General features: G+C 36.3%; 1 protein-coding gene across 2 annotated transcripts in view; it reads left to right on the forward strand.

Moving 5' to 3' along the window:
- Nucleotides 1-19,821, forward strand: part of RSPO1 (R-spondin 1) — a 100,566-nt gene that overhangs the window by 62,196 nt on the left and 18,549 nt on the right. For both annotated transcript variants that reach the window (XM_063444496.1, XM_063444495.1), the window contains exon 3: nt 15,829-16,020. In XM_063444496.1, coding sequence (XP_063300566.1) covers nt 15,829-16,020 — 192 coding nt within the window. The remainder of the gene's footprint in view (nt 1-15,828; nt 16,021-19,821) is intronic.

A 19,821-nucleotide genomic window follows, 5' to 3' on the forward strand; every position in this document is an offset into this window, starting at 1 on the left:
CACACAAAATTTGTATAATTTATAGAGAAGTGATGGTTGCCCTTTACGTAATCCTAAATTAAGGTGTGTGAGTTTGCATGTATATAAAGCAACACATGGTTAATATAGTAAATACTGTGGTATGATTATTATGTATTTTATATGTGTCCTTGAAATAAAAAAAAAAAGTAATTTATATAGATTAAAAAGGCATTTTTATATTATGCAATACTAAATGTCATTATCAAGCTGCTACAGTGTGTACGCATGTGTAGATAGATGTGTGCACCTGTGCTTCAATATTCTATCATAATGTACAGCTTTCTGGGATTGGAAGCCATGGTTGTGGGATTATTGAGCACTCCTCACCTGCAGGAAGCATACTTTAGGTAGATTTAAGTGTATATAATTACAGACAATTTCACCAACACAATCAATATATTAAAGGGACACTCTCATCTTCACAATCCTATTTAGAAGGCCAAACCATCATTAACCCCTTAAGGACCGGCCTGTTTTTGCGATGTTGTACATTTGCGACCAGGCCTCTTTTTACACTTTTGTGGTGTTTGTGTTTAGCTGTAATTTTACGCTCTCTCATTTACTGTTCCCATACAAATTATATATTGTTTTTTTCAGGACAAAAGGGGCTTTCTTTACATACCATTATTTATATAATCTCATGTAATCTAATTTAAAAACAATGAAAAAATATGATGAAAAATTGAAAGAAATACATGTTTCTTGACTTTTATGTGAAAAATCTTTTACTCATCTACAAAAGCGAATTAAAATAACTGCTAAATAGATTCAAAATGTTGTCCTGAGTTTAAAAATACCCAGTGTTTACATGCTTTTTGCTATTTTTTTGCATTTTATAGAGCTAAAAGTACAAGTAGGATATTGCGGTTTCAAAACATACATTTTTAAAATGGATCAATAGTGACATTGTAACACTATTATCTGTCATAAAGATAGATTCAAGGCATTCACCCAACTGCAATAAAAAAAAAAAAAATAGGGGGGGAAAAGCATTTTATTTACACTTTTATCAGTGTCAGCTATATTAATATTTCAGTTATTAGGATTAACAATAAATAAAAAAATAAAGCATTTTGGTAGCTCTTAAGGAAATTTGTTAGCCATTCAGGATATAAATAGTCCAAAATGCTTTGATATGCATAATTTAGAATGTATTTTATTTAGTGACATTTCTACTTCCACTGATATTTAGAATTGTGTTTATGTAGAAATAGAATAATTTAATAATTTAATAATAGATATATCTTACTATTGATATATCTGGTACTGTTGTTAGCAGTGCAACCTTACATAGAATTTATAAAGTATACACACACTGCTGTAAGAATATATATTTTTTTAAATATTTAGCTGAATCACTCTGTTTTCAAATAGCTTTTGTGTGTGGTCTATACTTTCCTGTCACTCATCCATGAAAGCCAAAATTGATTTTTTTTTTTACAAGGACACCATTACTGTCTTCCCAAACGAGGTTTGATGGACAACAAGTTCAGCAAACCTTTGATAGATAGATAGATAGGTAGATAGATTCAATCTGAATTGGTATGGTTGCCCTGCTCATTGCCCTGTGACGGGCCATTGTCCAGATTGGCATATTGGGTGTGTGTTTTGAACTACTCTAATGCTAGGATGTACCTAATGCTGTGTAATCTACAGGAAGTGCTTGTCTAAGGGATGCAATGAAGTGAGCATTACACTGGAATTATCCAGCTATTTATTTGGCTAATCATCAGATCAGAAAGGGAAATGCAAACAGACTGACTAAGCCTGTTCATAATATGTTTTTTTTAGATAAGAGTTTTTTTTGTTGTGCTTGTTTTCCAATCATTTTAGCTCAGACACAGAAAATCCTCCAATGCAGATGAAACAAACGTTATAGCTCCTGATGGCACGTGTTAATGAGATAATGCGATATGATTAACACACTAGCAGGCAAATTAACTTTTACAGTGCTATTTGTAACTTTGTAAAAAGTAAATTCAAAGTTTATTTCAAATTTAAAGGGACACTATAGTCACCACAAAAACTACAGTTTATTGAATTTGTTCTGGTGAGTAGAATCATTACCTTCAGGCTTTTTGTTGTAAACACTGTCTTTTCAGAGAAAATGCAGTGTTTACATTACAGCCTAGTGATAACTTCACTGGCCACTCCTCATATGTCTGTTAGAGATCCTTCCTGGGTCATGGCTGCCTAAAATGCATCCAAACATTCATTGTGTTCCTGACCCTATAGTGCTCTTTTAAGGTCTGATTAGCCAACATGAAAGCATAGCCGACAGAGATTTTTTTTTTAAAGTTTGGCTATTATGACCTTAAATTTGAAATTCAATTTGAATTCTCACTTTAGTGGACGAATTAAGCAGGACAGTTAGATTTTTTTTAGTAAACCAGAAAATTAAATCTCATTTATTTATTTATATTTAAATCACATGGCATGTGTGAATGTTTGTTTACTTTTACTTTGAGATAGCAGTCACATTACTATTTCTGCATGACCAAAGTAAAAAAAAAATGGGCCTCAAGCCTTTGCAAGTTGCTTATTTTACCTCACATTGCTCTTAACTTTGCACTCTTTCTTGTTTAAAATTTTGGAGCTGCAACTTGGGGTGATTTTTTTAACACAATTTGCTGTGCTATTTTCTTCACGGCCAGAGCATTTGATGCAGATGAGTATAAAATATATACATTGTGAACTGTATCTACTAAGCATTTTCAATCAGGGGAATTTATTAAGGCAAAGCAGGTGATATTTTAAGTGCAAAGTGCGAAATGTTGTGAGACATTCCATTGGTTGCCATGGTAATTGCTCCTTATTTAGCACTTTGCCCCTATATAACACCTGTTTCTGCCTTGATAAACCTATCCACAGATGTCAGTTTCCTTTTGCACTGTGAACACAAGCCAGCCTCCTGAACAACCCCTACAAAAACAGAGGTATCAACTTCAGATAAGCGAATAGTTTGATTCATCACTTCTAATATCTGAACACCTTATCTCACAGCAATTACATGACAAACCTCCTTAGCTACTTAAAGGGACATTCGGGGCACTAATACAATTTTCATTGCATTTGATAGATTTGGGCCTCATTAATATGTTGTATTTTTTGCAAGCTCAAATCTTTAAAGTTTTCGAACACAAAAAATAAATGTTTTGCAGAATGTTTTATCAAATGCATTAGTTGTATGTAGTGTCCACTTTAGGTCATTACCACAGTACCTGCACCTATATACATATTACATTACATTTTATAAAATTACAGAAGTGCAAGTTTAATGTGTTAGTAGCCAGATATTCCCAAATTAAGGAAATATATATAAACTACAGATTAAATGGACCTCATCACATAGATATCGGTTATTGTGCTGCAAATATCGAGGGATGATGTTTCCCATCATTAGATACTAGACTCCTACAGTGACATGGTAATTTCAATAGTCTCATTCACTACTGGTTAATAAGTAATTTCCCTGACTCGTGACTTGCCCTTATTTACTTACGTGAGATCATACAGGGAATTGGATGTTTAATTTTCCGTTCTAATATCTACCACAAAAAACAGATGAAGCTTAGTGAAAAACATTACGAGATAAAGGCTGTTGGTGTTACTTATAGGGTACAGTAATGATTTTTCTTTGTCAATCTTTATTTTTGATGTGCAAAGATAAACAACAAGCTTGTAATGCCACGACAGTGATTTCAAGCTATTCAATAACAGACATAATAGAACAGTGTCATGGAATTCAGAATAAATGCACCTTTTTTTATATAAGAATTCAAGCAAGATTAAACATTCTCGGTAACATATCAGTGAAATCAGAGCAAATTATGAGTAGTTTGCTAATCATTACGTGATATGTGGAGGGTATGGGCTTTTTATGGAAGTGAACACAGGAATAGCCTGACATGAGTGTAGGAATATTTTCACAACTAAATCAACAGCTAAGCATAGAACACACTATCTCGGCTAGAACAGGTTAATAAACTTAACAGAAGGTTATGATTATCATATGTCTGGTATGGTAAAGGCTTAGGGTTGCACAAATGATATGTAGCACATCTAAAAACACTCCAAGCCCTGTTAAGGGATATAAGAAAAATAAGAAAAACAACATGTCCAGGACAACTAAACATTCTGAGCACATCAGTTGCTACTAAAAGCAGGAGGGTTGTAGACCCCTATCTTGCAAGAGTCTCCATTTATCCTATCCCCAGTATTGGGAAGTGGCTGGACCATGTTGGAGTGTTGGTGTCCTCTTTCTCCTCCATCAGGCTTGCTTGATGTTGCTGGGTGTCCCGCTGCACGGCATGTCTGATACCGAAGAGCGTCAGCTCCGAGTCTTCTTGGCCGCAGGCCTTTTATGGGAGCCCGTGCTCCATCTCCACGTTTCCCCTTCATTATTGCTGGCGGATCGTGGGCATGCGGGTTCACCGGAATGTGGAGTATCCCCGGGTATATGGACGGCGAGCTGGAGGTACCTCCATGTGGGTCTCCGGCCCAGTAGAGAGACAAGAAGCTGGAACATCACTCCGGGTCGGCTGTGCAGCAGGTGGGGTGAGTATAGAGGCTCTGCTGTGGATGTGATTCCAGAACTTAATCCCTTAAGGAAGTGCTCTTTCCAATCTTGTCCCAGCGGGTCCACCTGGTCGTGATGAGGGTCCTGCGCAGTGGCCATTTTGGTCACGCCACGCAGTTCCAAGAATCGCTGGCTTGTCAACTTGAAGTACAGCTTTACGCCATTCTAGTGGGCACCGGGATAACCCCCACTGGCCCAGGGGGGGAGATAATGGGGCTTTAAGTGTGTAGCTGTAACTGGCACGAATCACCGTGAGAGATCGGCCGCCTCTCACCTGGGCAATCATACCAGTCTGAATAGGCCGCAAGCGGGAAACGGATAGCGGTGTCACTAGTGAGTCCAGTCCAATTGGAGAGGTTTGTGAAGGACTTGTTAATTAAGCAGCTGGTAGCTTGGGGTAGCTACTGTCGCAATAGCTTGGACCCTTCTGTCGCAATAGCTAGGTTTTAGCCCGATTCCTCGGGAGCTAGTGGAAGACAGGCCCCGCCCCCCCGTAATGATTATTTACAAGGATTAACATACATACATATGTATACAGTGCTGTACAACTCACAAGAAGGGTCAAGGTCCTGCATACAATCTATATCTACAGTTATCCACTAAACACCTTAGTGAAAGTCTAATCGTGGTGGTTTCACTTAATTTCTTAATCTTAAAAAACAAAAATAACAACCATACAAATGCTGAAGATACATTACTAAACTAGCCTATCCAATGACCATATTTTTAATGAATCCTAGATTCCATACAAAAATCTTACAAATTGTTGAAACTCTATAAATATCAGCAAATATGTGTGTATTTGTTTCCATTTAAACCATAGATTAAATTATTTTAATTAATACAACAGGCTTAACCCCTTAAGGACCAAACTTCTGGAATAAAAGGGAATCATGACATGTCACACATGTCATGTGTCCTTAAGGGGTCAAATATGACATTCATAAATATGAAAACACTATTAATATTATTATGTTTCATTATCTTAATCGACTCCACTGCACAAATTTTTACAAAAAAATCACTTTTTAGTTGATATACCCGCAATGAAAATATACATGCATTTAATTATGCATTTTCATTGGGGGTATCAATAAAAATCGCTTGCAAACCTGCAGATTCTTATCTACTGCCTTTGCAAGCCCTCCCAGTCTAACCCCATCTCGACTTTCTGAGGATGTCTAATCACAGACTTGCAGCCCAATGAGAATTCTTTGCAAGGTAGAGGATCATCTAGGCAGTTGTTTCCTCTTGAATTTAGCTCTGCTGAGCTAAACAAGCCATGAGGTAATAGGGCCAGCTGCCCGATTGTCAGCCAGGGCACACACAAAGCATTTCAGCAAGCTAAAGTACTTTAGGAGTCTGGAGTATCTGTTGGATATGACTATTTTCTGAAGAGTATAACACAATTTTTTAAAGTTAGTTTTTTTTTACAAAATCTCTGGTTACCAGATTATGGAATGAAGGCGATTTTAGATGAAAAAAGAGTTACTTGTTGATTTTTTTTATATTTTTATGAAGCTGTCTGAGACATTAGCATATCAACAACCAGTTTTGAATCTATAATTTATTTTTAAAGGTGGAAATTGTTTGCAAAATATATAAATATATTCTTTTATTGGAAAGTCCTATTTAATTTTATGTGAGGGAGTGCCTTCCAACTGGTTGACTTTGCAGTTCCACCATGGTGTAAACACGTTTGCCCTTGGTCATTATGTCATAAAATGTGTTTGTTTACAATTTGTTCGATTTTAAAAAGAGTGAAATTCTAAAGATTGTACAATAAGTAGGGAAATTAGTTTGGTTTATTTGACGATTCTTACAAACAAAATGTTTAATATTAATAACCCACACGTGTCATTTTTTGCTTTCTGCTAATCTATAATATAATCTATGCAGCAACTTCAGTAATTATCTCTCGCTTTGGATTTATATAGACCATAAACTGACAAGCACATTTTTTGAACATATAAGAAACAGTTTAAAAAAAAAAAAAAACACAGATTTTAGAAAGTATAGACTTGACAATAGAATGAAAATACATAGTTGGACAATTTCCTTCTGCTGGTAACTTTTTTTTTTTTTTTTTAATTCTTTATTTTATTCGGGTGATTCAAGGCAGTTAAACAAAGTTAAAAGACAGTCGTGATAAAAAACATTGTAAGCATACATGAGCGGTTGTGTCCTTTTTTTTTTATATACATCTAAGGGTGTGCTAGTGGTTCCCAGGAGTGTCTAAGGGTGTAGAAGATGTCGCCCCTGCTGGTAACTTTTACATGTTTACCTTATCTGATGGAGAGATATCAAAGGGTGCTTTCCACAGCAATGGAATATATCAAGCAGGAGATCTTAATGTTTAATATCTCGTTTACCTGCATCCACTCATGGTTCATCTTTATTGCATGCTTACATTGCCAGTCAATGATACCAAATAATGTGCAGGTAAAAGAGATCTGTGTTGACATGGACACATTGTCTGCTCTGGTGATAGGTAACTATATGACGAAAAGACAACAGATCTCCAGGTTCTCCTGACACAAGGTCATATTGTTAAGTTCAAGTTAAGCTCATGATAGCTACTGATAGCAATATATTGGGATGTGAAGTCTTTTAGATATTTCTTGCTCTGCTACATCAGAAGCAGGATTTTCAATCATCTGTACATTTAGAAAAGCCAGACCATGGAGTTTTGTAACAGGTACACACAAATCAATAATTTATCAGAAACGATCGTATGTCACTTACATGTCTCCACAAGGACATGAGCTCATCTTTTGCATCAAATATTAACAGCTGGGTACGAAGAAGTTTTTTGTTTTTTTTTGCATTGTTGATGATTGGTTACAAAAGGTTCCATTGTCACTCTAGTGTAAAAGCTTGAAAGCAATTTAGCATTAGCTTTGTTCCCAAAAGTGACCCATTAGAAGAAATGTGATGCAGCCAGACATGTCTGGAGACTGCAAGCAATAACTACAGCGAGGAGCATATTAAAACAGCAACATAGCAACCTTCTGAACAAGGTTAACTTATACAGAGTGGTTCACTTATACAGAGTAGCTTATGTCTTAAATGGCACTTAAGATAATAATGACAGGAAACCAGAGGTTATAATCCCACTTATTGATTTCATTGATTCATTTTTCTGTTTTCAAGGACAAAATGAAATTGATCAGGTATTGCAGGAATTGAATGTCATTTATTTGAATATTTTAATTTAACATTGGATTATATTCAAGCTGGGTAAATCTTGAGTAATGAAATAACAATTTCACTGTAGTGTTGTAAGGGAGCTCTGTAACACCAATAGTCCTTGATTTCTGTCAAGAATTGCTAGATGTTTTAGAAGAGCCGGGGTTCCTAGTGTATTGTCCTCTCTTCTCTCCTCTCTTCCTCTTTGTTAGAATATAGTTTGTGAGTAGTGATGTCCCGAACGGTTCGCTGGCGAATAGTTCCCGGCGAACATCGCGTGTTCGCGTTCGCCACGGACGGCGAACATATGCGATGTTCGGTCCGCCCCCTATTCGTCATCATTGAGTAAACTTTGACCCTGTACATCACAGTCAGCAGACACATTCCAGCCAATCAGCAGCAGACCCTCCCTCCCAGACTCTACCACCTCCTAGACAGCATACAATTTAAATTAATTCTGAAGCTGCATTCATTTTTTTTTTTACTATTTTTTTTGTGTTCTTTCAGCCAAATTTACTAATGCTAAGTAAAAATTACTTAGTATTAGTAAATTGTGCCCCTACTCGCAATACCGCTAGTAGGGGCATGTCTATTAAACAGTGAGCAGCCTGAGACACATGTCAAAGAGGTATCCTTGACATCTCTACAAATAAAGACAATCACAAGGGGGATTAAAAAAAAAAAAAAGGATGTGGAGGCAAAACAACTATGTGTACAGTGTGTTGGAGAGTATTTATCATTCAGCTATATGATATAACATTTGCCATTCTTTTTACAACAGGTTATTGTTTAATCAATACATCTTTAAAGTAACCTGCAAAATAATTTCGTAGGTAATCATGACATACTGAGATTCATTGCAAATTTGAGCAGAAAAGTAGAGTTCATACAGAAATGTCATACTGGCTTTAGGCCCAATTACATCGACACCCCAAATTAACAATAGTTGTGTTGGCTTTATTACATTAGGGCATGTAACCACAGAAAATACCATTCCAAATGTTTTGAAAAAATCCGGTTTAAAAATGTACTACAAAATACCAATTTTGATTTACAAACTAGATATATGAGACCAGACATGATTTAAAAAAACTTTAAAAAAAACTAACAAGCTAGCCGAAACGTATGTAAAAGTGTCAAGCTTTTGCCCGGCTTTTAGGTATGTCAGAGCACACCTGGTACTACATTTGTGAGAAATGAAAGAAAAATACATTTAAATTCGCACCGATCCACAAGCTTAAAGGGACACTCCAGACCCCTAAGGACACTTTAACTTGCTGAAATGCTTTATGTGTGAAGAGTATGTCCTTAGAATATGGTACTTATATAAATTATTATGTTAATCAGTCAGCCGGTTCTATTTGTTAAGCTCAGTGGATCTAAACTGAATTGCAGGCAATGCCCAAAGCACCTGACTTCTAAGGACTTTTAATGAACTTAATTTTGAAATCTGTGATTGGACATCCACAAAAAGTCTGGACTAGGAAAAATGGGAAGGGTTTGCAAAGACATCAGACAAGAGATTTGCATCTTTTGAAAGCTGTTTTTGGTATCTTCATACTTTTTTTGATATTATTAAATAAAAAAGGGGAATTAAATGCATGTATGTTTTGGGGTATATCTACTAACTATATTTTTACTTTTTTTTTGTTTGGACAGTGGAGTGTCACTTTAAGAACAACTCTTTATTCCACAATCCTTAAAACCAGTATTACAAGTGACTCAAACAACCATCTGTTAGGACAGGTTGGTATTAGGATAGAAAGGTAATAAGACCAAGTGGAGAAAAATGTAAAGAAAGAAAGAAAAGGACAAGGCAGAAAAAGAATAGTAGAGAGGACATTCCCAAGAGAAATTGCCACATAAAGAGAATGTTACGGTCTAGTGGTATAGAAGGGGAGAAGCTACTTAAGAGAAAGAAAGAGGAGAGAAGTGCTTAGATGGGTAATCATGTACTATCTACTTACAGGGACTGAATAAGAATGCAGCAAAGTCTCGCACTAGTTCCATCTTCATAACCTCTTCTTCTGGAAGAATTAATATACTCTTTTTTCTGACATTCTATATCATTACGTTACTGAAAAGTAATTTAAAAAAAAACATAACATTAATGGCACACGTACGCGGCACATTTTTTAAATCCTTGGAATGAAATTGAAATCTATTCAGGAAAGCTTTGTCAAGGTAACCACAAACCACATGTACAATTACAATCTTAAGGATCTCCTGGAGTAAAGAGAGATGTAATTTGCTTTGGTTGTTTACAGGATATAACACGCTGTTTTGGTTTGAAAATATAAATAATTCAGCATTCTTTTTAGGATGTGAGGTTTAAACCCTCCCAGCATGGAAAGGGTTATGCATTTTTGGAAAACCATTGTTGCCACAAACTAGCAATAATATCGGTATTTATAATAAGAAACCCTAACACTGCTAAATATGATCTGTATTTGTGCTCTAAGTATCAAGCTGAATGGTCTTGACCTAAAGTATTTAAGCATGTGTTAAAGTCACAGTCAATGGAGATATATTTTAAATGGAAATGCTATGCATATATTCCATTATTTTAATAACTGAAAGATTGTCGTACAATGTGGGTTTTTTTCTTCCAACCATGTAGACACCAAAGCCTTTTTTTTTTTAACAATTTCCATTGCAGTTGTAGTACTACAACTAATGTGATGCTTTGTCAGGTTTAAGGCAAAATAGTTCAATAAATGTGGATCCAGCTGTGGCCCAACAGTACACTGAAATATAGTGGGAGACTTGCTTGGTTTAACCCATAAATCCATTGGTCAGGGAAATACATTTGTGTGTGTATGACCATGTTTGTTAATTAAATCTATGATGTCAAGAGTGGGTCTGGGTAAATTCTCCAAATGTCATTATTAGTTCCTGCTTTTACTTCCCATGTATGTTAGGTTCAAACATCAAGTTTAGAGAGTATATCAAGAAAGATGAAACACAACACTAAACTGTGTCCCATGTTGTCACATTATAGATAATTAAATATTGGTTGGGTGATGAACAGTAAGTACTACTGGCTCCTTCCCAGACTGGCTCTTGCTCAGGAAAAAGAAGAGAATCTCTTACCTCCAGAGTCCTCTCTCTCTGACTCAGAGTTTAATTTTTTTTTCATCTTGGACTTTATGGATTTCAGTTGTGGTTGTTAAACATTCTTTGTTAACTCGTTTCCATGCTTCCCATTTCTTCTGTAGGATATTCTTTAGTCTTTTTCAAGATTCTGCAAATCTGGAACATGCAGTGTTTTATCCTATAACACTTTGCAACTCATTTTGAGACCTTTAAGGATTCTGGTCAGTGCAGTAAATTACGACTTTTTTAACTAGGACCTATTACATTTATTTGGCACTTCGTGGCTATCAGTTCCAGGATGCCCTACACATCTGCCATTACTTTTTCCCTGCACTTTGCAGACTACCAGTGGAAGCATTTAGTTGTAAACGAGTATGGGTTATATTAATCACTAAAAAAGCCCATTTAACATTCCAGGACTGGACTTGTGAAGTCTGTTTTAGTGTCTGGCTAGAATCCAGTGTGTTGTGGTCACAAACCTTCTTGCCAAAACCATGAGGATTAAGGCTGTTAAATGCTTTTTTATCAGATGAGAGCAACTTTTTTTTTCAAGGAAACATTGTATACTACTATACATGTATTCAATGGGGCCTAATGTCTTACTGTTACTTATTGCACCAAAAGGAATTACTATAATAGCCCTAAGCCAATTCCTAATAATGAAGGTGGAATATAATCAGGGTTATTCGCTAAACTAGAAATAGTGTAACATGTGTTTAAATTATTATTTTGTACTGTATATTTGGATTTTTTGCAAATAAAATGGAACAAAAAAAAGTGAGAATTGTGGAGAACTGACAAGAGAATTACTAATTCTAGATTAAAATAATTGAGATGAAAAGAGTTGAATTCTTAATTTAAGTTTGGCTGTTTTGACCTAAAATATTTATATACCTTGCAATTATATTCAGGACACAAAAATGAGCACCAAAATTGTAGTTGTTGAACTGACAGTGTACTTGACATAAGTGACTATACGTAGCTCTTGTACAAATTCTATTTGGAGTAATTTGGTAATTACTAAATGAAATAAGGATAAAATGTTAGAATTCCCAGTACACAAATATGGATTTTATAGCATATCTAAAAGCATATACAGCTTCTAGACAATTCAGAGGCAGTGTCAACGATTTGAACTTCTTTGGACTTTAGCTGTAAATTGAAGTCCTGCAAAAATGAGTAAAGGATTAAATTAATGAAAATGAAAATGCTTAAATTAAATAATGTATCTTATCTTATCATCCAGGATATAAGAACATGGACAGGGGAGTCAACATGGTTCCCGGTCCAATACATTAACCCACAACCAACTATACATGGGGTTTGGCAATAAGAGGAGGACAGTATGTTGACTGTTCAGCACTCTAAATGCCATCCTTGAACAAGTCCCTTAACACATCAGAAATTGCATTGCATTCATTTACCAACATTAGAGCCCCTTCTCTCATCCAAAAACAAACTCAAGTGTCTTCAGTTTGCCAGACACTACTGGAACTTCAAATGGGATTGGGTTTTATGGTGACATAATACCAAAATAAAGCTTTTTGCCAATAAATATCGGAGGTAGGTTTGGCACACACAGAGATAGCCATATGGAACAGTACCACATGTCACAGATAAATATGGTGGTGTCTTTTTAATGTTTTGGGGCATATTGTTAGGATACTTGGCATGCTGGACTCATGATGGATCAAATATCAAAAGATGTTAAATGAACACCTGACTGCCGCTGCCTTAAAATGGGCAGAGGTTGGATCCTCCAGCAGGACAATGATCCCAAACATACCTCACAATAAAAAAATGTTTTACTGACCACAAAATCAAGGTTCTGCCATGGCTATCCCAGTCCCCTGACTTGAAACCCATAGAAAACAAGTGGAGTGAACTAAAGAAGAGAGTCCACCAGCATCAACCTCACAATGTGAAGACTCTGTAGAGATTCTGTAGGGAGGAATGGTCCTAGATTCCTTGCCATGTAGTCTCCAACCTCATTGGGCATTATAAGACTCAGAGATGTTATCTTGGCAAAGGGCAGTAGCACAAAGTATTGACTAAAAGGATGCCAATAATTGTGCCACACATATATTTTTAACAAAGTTTATTTTTTTTGATAAACCTGTGCAGTGTTTGCAGTTGTTTGAAATACACGAGAGCAGAGTATATTTGTGTATTTTTTTAAACAAAAAATACTAACAATAAAGAACATTTTTCAAAGTCTTCATTGCTCACATTTGGAGGGCACTATATATAAGTGTATATATATATATATATACCAAGAAGGGAGAATCCAGACTGATCATTGTTGGAAACAGAGGAGCAAGGAAACAGAAAGGAAGAGAAGGTACAACTGAAGGAATGAACAACAGACACAATAATTGAGCCCCAATGATCCATACAGAAACTGTTTAAATACAGTGACTAATTTGAACCTCTTAACAACACAATAATTAAAATGGGAGGAATGAATATGACACTGTCTCTCAATTCACCTTTCCACCTGTCATTTTCACTGTCTGTCATTCTCTTCTGCAACACTCATCATCTACTCCTTTAACCAAACTTGATTACTGTAACTCCCCTCTACTTGGTCTTCTGCAACATTCCATTCCAACACTTTGACAAATACTTAGTATACCTCATTCTGCTCGAACCTGACCTCTTCTTGAAAAGCTTAACTGCTTTCTGGTACTCAAATGGTCTCTCTTGAAATGTCTAACTCTTCATAACCTTGCTCCTCTGTAACTCTCCTAACACATCTCCCACTACATTCCAAATTATCATCTCCGCTCCCTCAACTCAACCTCTTACCCAACTCTCACACCCATGCATTCCCTCACAATTCCTCTCATTTGCGCTCTTAGACTACTACTAGAACAAGCTCCCTCCCAACATCCAATCTGCAATCTGCAGTTTCTCTTTCATCTTTCTACAAACTTCTAAAGGTACATCTCTTCACTGAAGCCCTCTCTGTCACTTTCTAACTCAATAATTTATTATTCAATGCATAGAAACTGTTTAGTTGACAGCCCCTCCGTTAATCTCATGGGAAAGGTGGTTTTACTTATCTTTTTCCCATGCAGTGCCAGTCTTGCCGTGGCAATTTTGATTATCTCAGCCAATCCAATACTTTCCCATAGGAAAGCATTGGGAAGTTATTGGGCATGCACAGCAAAATGCCACACTGTGCCAATCAGCATCTCTGGGGAAAATTCAGTGCTACCATGTAGAGTGCGGAGACGCAGACCGTTGGTGCTGCATATTGGACTAGGAAGCACATCTATTGGTCGTCTGCGTGACTGTCACCAGAGGTGTTATTAGGCAGCAATGTAAACACTCCCTTTACATTGAAAAGCCTGCAAGGACCACTACAGTAAGCTAATTGTTAGGTTTTTGTTTTTGTTTTTAAAACCTGACTTCTAACTTCTTTATCTGGCTCCTAGATTTAAAGCAAATTTGTCATGCCCTGGACTAATAAAATATAAGTGAATTGAAACAATGTGGCTATTATTTTTTTGACATTGTTATTTTTACCAATAATTTGCAAATTCAAGGCCAATTCTCACCAATTTCCATTTTAGTGAATGTAAGTGACTGACACAGACACTGACAACAGAAAGCCTGCTAAACACATGTTTGCAATGCCCTATGTATAAATAGGATTATTGTATAGTATGAATGTATCAGATTTGCATGTACTGCTGTCGTAATCTAGGGATGATATGGCGCCATCTTGTGGTTGGCACGAGTGAATAGCAGATTTGCTTCTCACGCTACACTTGTTTCGCCTCTTCTGACAGTCTGTCCATTGTGCGCTTGGCACTCTCTGTCAGGTCTGTTCAGCAGACCTGCCCAGACAACTGCCAATCTCTTTGAGCTGCAAACATGAGCCTGGAGGAGACCCAAGCCCCATGGAAAAGGTGGTAAACCACATGTCCGGCCAGCTCAGCCCTGAGAAGGAGTACAAGCTATATAAGAGCACTTACGAGGGCTTCAATGAAGTCAGCTGGCTGGACAGCAGGGTTCCTAGTAAAATACTGCTGGCCTGGCTAACCTTGGGCATTGCAGTGGTGATATACTATGTTCCCTAGTAGTCCCAGCCAGTCATGTCACGTGGCAGCCTGAGCCATTCACAGACCAACTCATCGACAACTAGACTAATTGACAATGATTTTCACAAACGATTATTATAGATTTTATTGATTAGTTGTTGCAGCTCTAGTATTTTCTACCCACAACCTGTTGTTTCTTTGTACAATTCCCCTCTAGATTGTAGACTCACAGGTAGGGTTCTCTTCACTTTTTGTTTCAATGTGTCTAAATATGTATTCCCTGTTTGTATAATTACCAACCTATGTTTTACATACATTAAGAGTGCTATATAAGAACTGTTCAAATAAAAACATAATTCCAAATTTAAAATGACAGTAGTTTAACTGCAAGCATTTGGTTAAAGAATTTTGCCAGTTACATAATTTTTACCTTAAATTTGTCATTCACTTTGAATTTACATTTGATTTTCACTTTAGTAACTAACCCTGTCTGCACGCATCCTTAAACATATGCACTCATCAATCACTTGACTTAATAATGATAAAAAACTGTATTTCTCTATTATATATTTGCATTGTGGTGCGGTGTTGGATAAAGAGGTACATGGAATAGAAGAGTGAAAATGTTAACTTTACTGGCTTTTTAAAGTTATCAAGGCCACTTAGATCTCTCTGTTATAACATACATAAAGAAGAGAACTGATTGTTCTCAGAAACTTGCAATCTAATGTTTTCTAGTTAGTAAACAAATTATCATCTTCTATTTTACAGCATGTATGGTGTATAAGAAATATAATTTATAACTAATAAACAAATTTGTCACTGAGCCATTTTTTATTTTGTGCAAATATATGTCGCATTATTAAAACTAAATTCTAAATGATCTATATTCAGGAAGTACAGAGATGAACCTGGTCTGCGCCAAGGGATGTGAGTCATGTTCTGAATTTAATGGGTGCATTAGGTGCTTACCGAAGCTTTTCATGCATCTGGAGAGAAATGATATCCGACAGACTGGGGTCTGCTTGCAGTCATGTCCCGAGGGATACTACGGTGATCGGAATGTTGATATCAATAAGTGCATTAGTAAGTATGTTTATCTTCTGTCTGCATAATGGAAGTATTTAAATGATCTAATACTTTTGTAATTAAACTGGATATTTAGATTGCATCATAGACAAATCCCCCCAAAACATTCCTGGTATGAACCCATACTGGAGTCATCTCATTGGAGTTGGAGTTTATTTTATCTCCGTAAATCACCTTAAACCAGGGGTCAGCGACCTTTTTCTGCATCAGGGCCGCATGCCATGTCTGTGTATAGATAAAATTCTGCATTTATCTACATAGCTAAGCGTTTATTTAAGTGATAATAAAAATTGTGTAACAACAAACACAGGACAGGAGCCCTTTTCTTAATGTTGGTCTTTTAACAGCTTAGTAGATGGCCCTCTAATTAGTTTTTTGGGTTTTATGTGGGATTGGCATATATAAGAATATACAAAATTAGGAAGCGATCTACTAAAAAGCTGAAAGTTCAACATTAAGAAAAGTACTTTTCTTCTACACCTGTCAATTCACATCGATGCCACCTTGCCCCATGTCCCATTTCTCTTCCCACATATCACCTCTCTCCATGTGCCTTTCTCTGCCTTCTCTAGAAAAAATCCCCTTCTTTTCCTGGAAGTGTGTCATTACCCCTTATGTAGAGGTGCCCCTCTTCTCCCAGAGCACCACTCTTTACTGCCATTTTCATTGCTCCTTTCTTCCCAAGCAATTTCTCCCTTCTCTTCCAGTGCCACCTCATTCCTGGTGTTGAGGGGCACATGGTAGCCATTTGGAGCACCTAAACTGGCAGATTCTTAGTACAGGCTGCATGGGCAATAATGGGCTGGACTATCCTTAAACAAACAAAATGAACAAGCAATCCTTAACATAAGAGCTATTTTAATTTTATTCAAATAAGGTGGCATAAAAAACTATTTAAAACTAGCATAATAAATAGAAGAGCTTGCAGTGCCACAAAAGCCTGTGCTTTAATATTTTAATATTAAAAACCTTAATAGCTTTAATAACTACTGAGTATACACTAAAAAGCAAAAAAAGGTGACAGTTCAGGGGAGGGGACACAATGACATAGAGCACAGGTTGCATATTGTGGGCTTTTGACACTCTGCCTTAACTGAGAAGATGTCCCTTCCACGGCATGCTAGGAGCAAACAGATGGTGTGTATTTGTACAGATGTACAAAGGCAGAGTGGAGTTCCGAGGAGATATAACTGCTGGGATACCAGTGGGGAAAAGATAACTCCACAATCGGAGAAGCAAATACTCATGGAACTGAATGGATGGTAGCGTGTATATCGGGTGCAGATGACAGTACAACCTAAGATACAATACCTCACTAACAGTAATAATTGGAATGAAGCAGCCTCTTCAAACTTTATTTTTTATGACGTGAGTAAATACTGACAGATTGAATTTTGGTTTACGGAGTTAGAATCAATATATAAATTAGTACATTTAACAGTCAACATATTGCTATTTCACCATGTACTTCAATATTACAAGATATGTACCTTCCACAATAGCGTTTAAAAATGGATAAAAATGTGCAAGCAGTATTGATTTAAATGTCTACTAAAAGATCTCAAAAGATTAAGCGCACCTCAAAGAAAAATAAGAATCTACTTCTAAAGTAAGGGTTTCAGACGTTTTTTTCCCCTCAGCAGTGGTGCATTTTGGATTTGTGCTGCCCTAGGCACAACTAAATTCGGGCACCCCTAAAATCTAAATTTGCCCCCCCAATTCGTGTCAAGGCCACTTTTTGACTAACAGACACATGCCCTCATTGATACCTGCACTGATATACACTCACTGACAGATACAGAGTCATTGACACACACTGTTTAACTAACACACACTGACACACCCACTCACTGACAGGCACACACTCTCAGATACACATAAAATGACATACACACACTGATACATACTCACAGGCACACCCATTCTCACTGAAAGACACACTCACTTTCCCTCACTCACAGACACACACTGACAGCTACACTCACTCACAATAAGGTGGACAGCCCCAGAATACGAGGCAAACAAGGCATTTGTCTGGGAGCTTGGGGTGGCATTTTTTGGCACCCCCCTTGAAAGTGCTGCCCTAGGCAAATGTCTTGTTGGCCTTGTGGTAAATACATCCCTGCCCCTCAGTCTGAAAAAGGGTTTAATTTAAAACCACTACTAACAAGAGTACAAATACAACATGATGCAAAAAATCTTGAGTCAGATGTAATGCAATCGGAAAATTCTTGGTCTGAACCAGCTGGAGTATCAGAAGATTATTTGTCTAAATGCTTAGTATTCCAATTGGAGAAGATGAAAGAAGAAACAAACACGTATTCCATAGCAATTATACGTGATACATATAAGTTTGGAGAAAGGCTTAAAGTTATGGACGATAAGATTGAGAATGACAATGCAAAACAAGATTCAAGGTGGCAAAATAAAGTCATTAAAAGAAACAATTGAAGATATCAATGCGAAATTAGGTGATTTAGAAGACAGATCACGCAATCATAACCTCAAGCTTAGAGGTTTTCCAAAAAAAATTTAAATCCAAGTCCAGAGGAATATTCAGAAGAATTTTAAGTTTCTACATCTCTGTTCTATTAATGAAGTGAACCATATTGAAAGATGTCACAGACTGACTAAACCTAACATTATTTAATATTCTCTAGCAGGACACGTGATTATATGCTGCCACACTTTTGGCTTCAAGACCCAGATCCTCCATGTCATCTCAACTAAAGATCTAAAAGATTCTCCTTATCACCAAATCAATATTTTTCAAGATCTTTTGATTTGCACAAGAAGCAAGAGAAAAGATTTTGCACCTTATATTGCTTCGTTAACATTATCAGACATTAAATATGCCTGGGGATTTCAAACAAATATCAAATTAACTTTTGAGAACAAGAGACTGCTCTTTGGTATGCCTTCAAAACTCAAACAAAGAGAAAAATATAGCCTACAACATGGAGATGAAGATACCATGAGTAAATTATGATTTTACAACAGATTTAAAGAAATGAACATAAGAGAAAAAGGGAAAGGGGTTAAGGAAAAAGTAAGAGAGAATTGGGTTCTTTCTTAGAAAATGTTGTAGAATGGTTAAAACACAATACAATTTGAAGTGGGTACGTTTGGCTTTTTCTAGTTAAAGACTTAATGAATATATTTGTGCACAGGAGTTTTAAAAGAAAACATTAGAAAGTATAAGATAATAGCTTTAATTTCATCATTAGACTGGAAACTATCAATGCTCAGGGGGTTAATTCACACTTTAATAACTACTTATTAAAGTTGTTTTTAAAAAAGGAACATATTCAAAGTTGTACTCTTCAGGAGACACATTGGAATTTAGACAATAATGCCACAGTCAAATCTAATTACTTTCCCAGTGAGGTCAGTTCAGCTTTAAAAGATAGGAAAAAGAGAGGTGTGGCCTTTATGTTCTGTAAAAATATTTCTTTAAAGATAAATGATCAGGAATAGGATCCTCAGAGTAGGTTTATTATCTTGATTTGTAGTCAGACAACTACAAGTCACAGATTTACTTTGGCAAATATTTACACCCCAAACCATTCCCCTATTCCCTTTATCAAATCGTTTTTACCAAAATAGATCAGATACTATCTGATACTGTGGTTATATAGGGAGGCTTGAATTGCATATTAGATTCAGACTTGGATAAATTATCATTTAAAAATGTATACAGTAAGACAAGGAGATTTAGAGAATTAAATAAACCATATGAGTTTTGGATTTCAGGTTTCATTAAAAAAGAGAAGAGTTTTTCATATTTCTCTAAGTGAT

The sequence above is a fragment of the Pelobates fuscus genome, chromosome 1 (genome assembly GCF_036172605.1).
Source record: "Pelobates fuscus isolate aPelFus1 chromosome 1, aPelFus1.pri, whole genome shotgun sequence".
In the NCBI taxonomy this organism is placed as follows: Eukaryota; Metazoa; Chordata; class Amphibia; order Anura; family Pelobatidae; genus Pelobates; species Pelobates fuscus.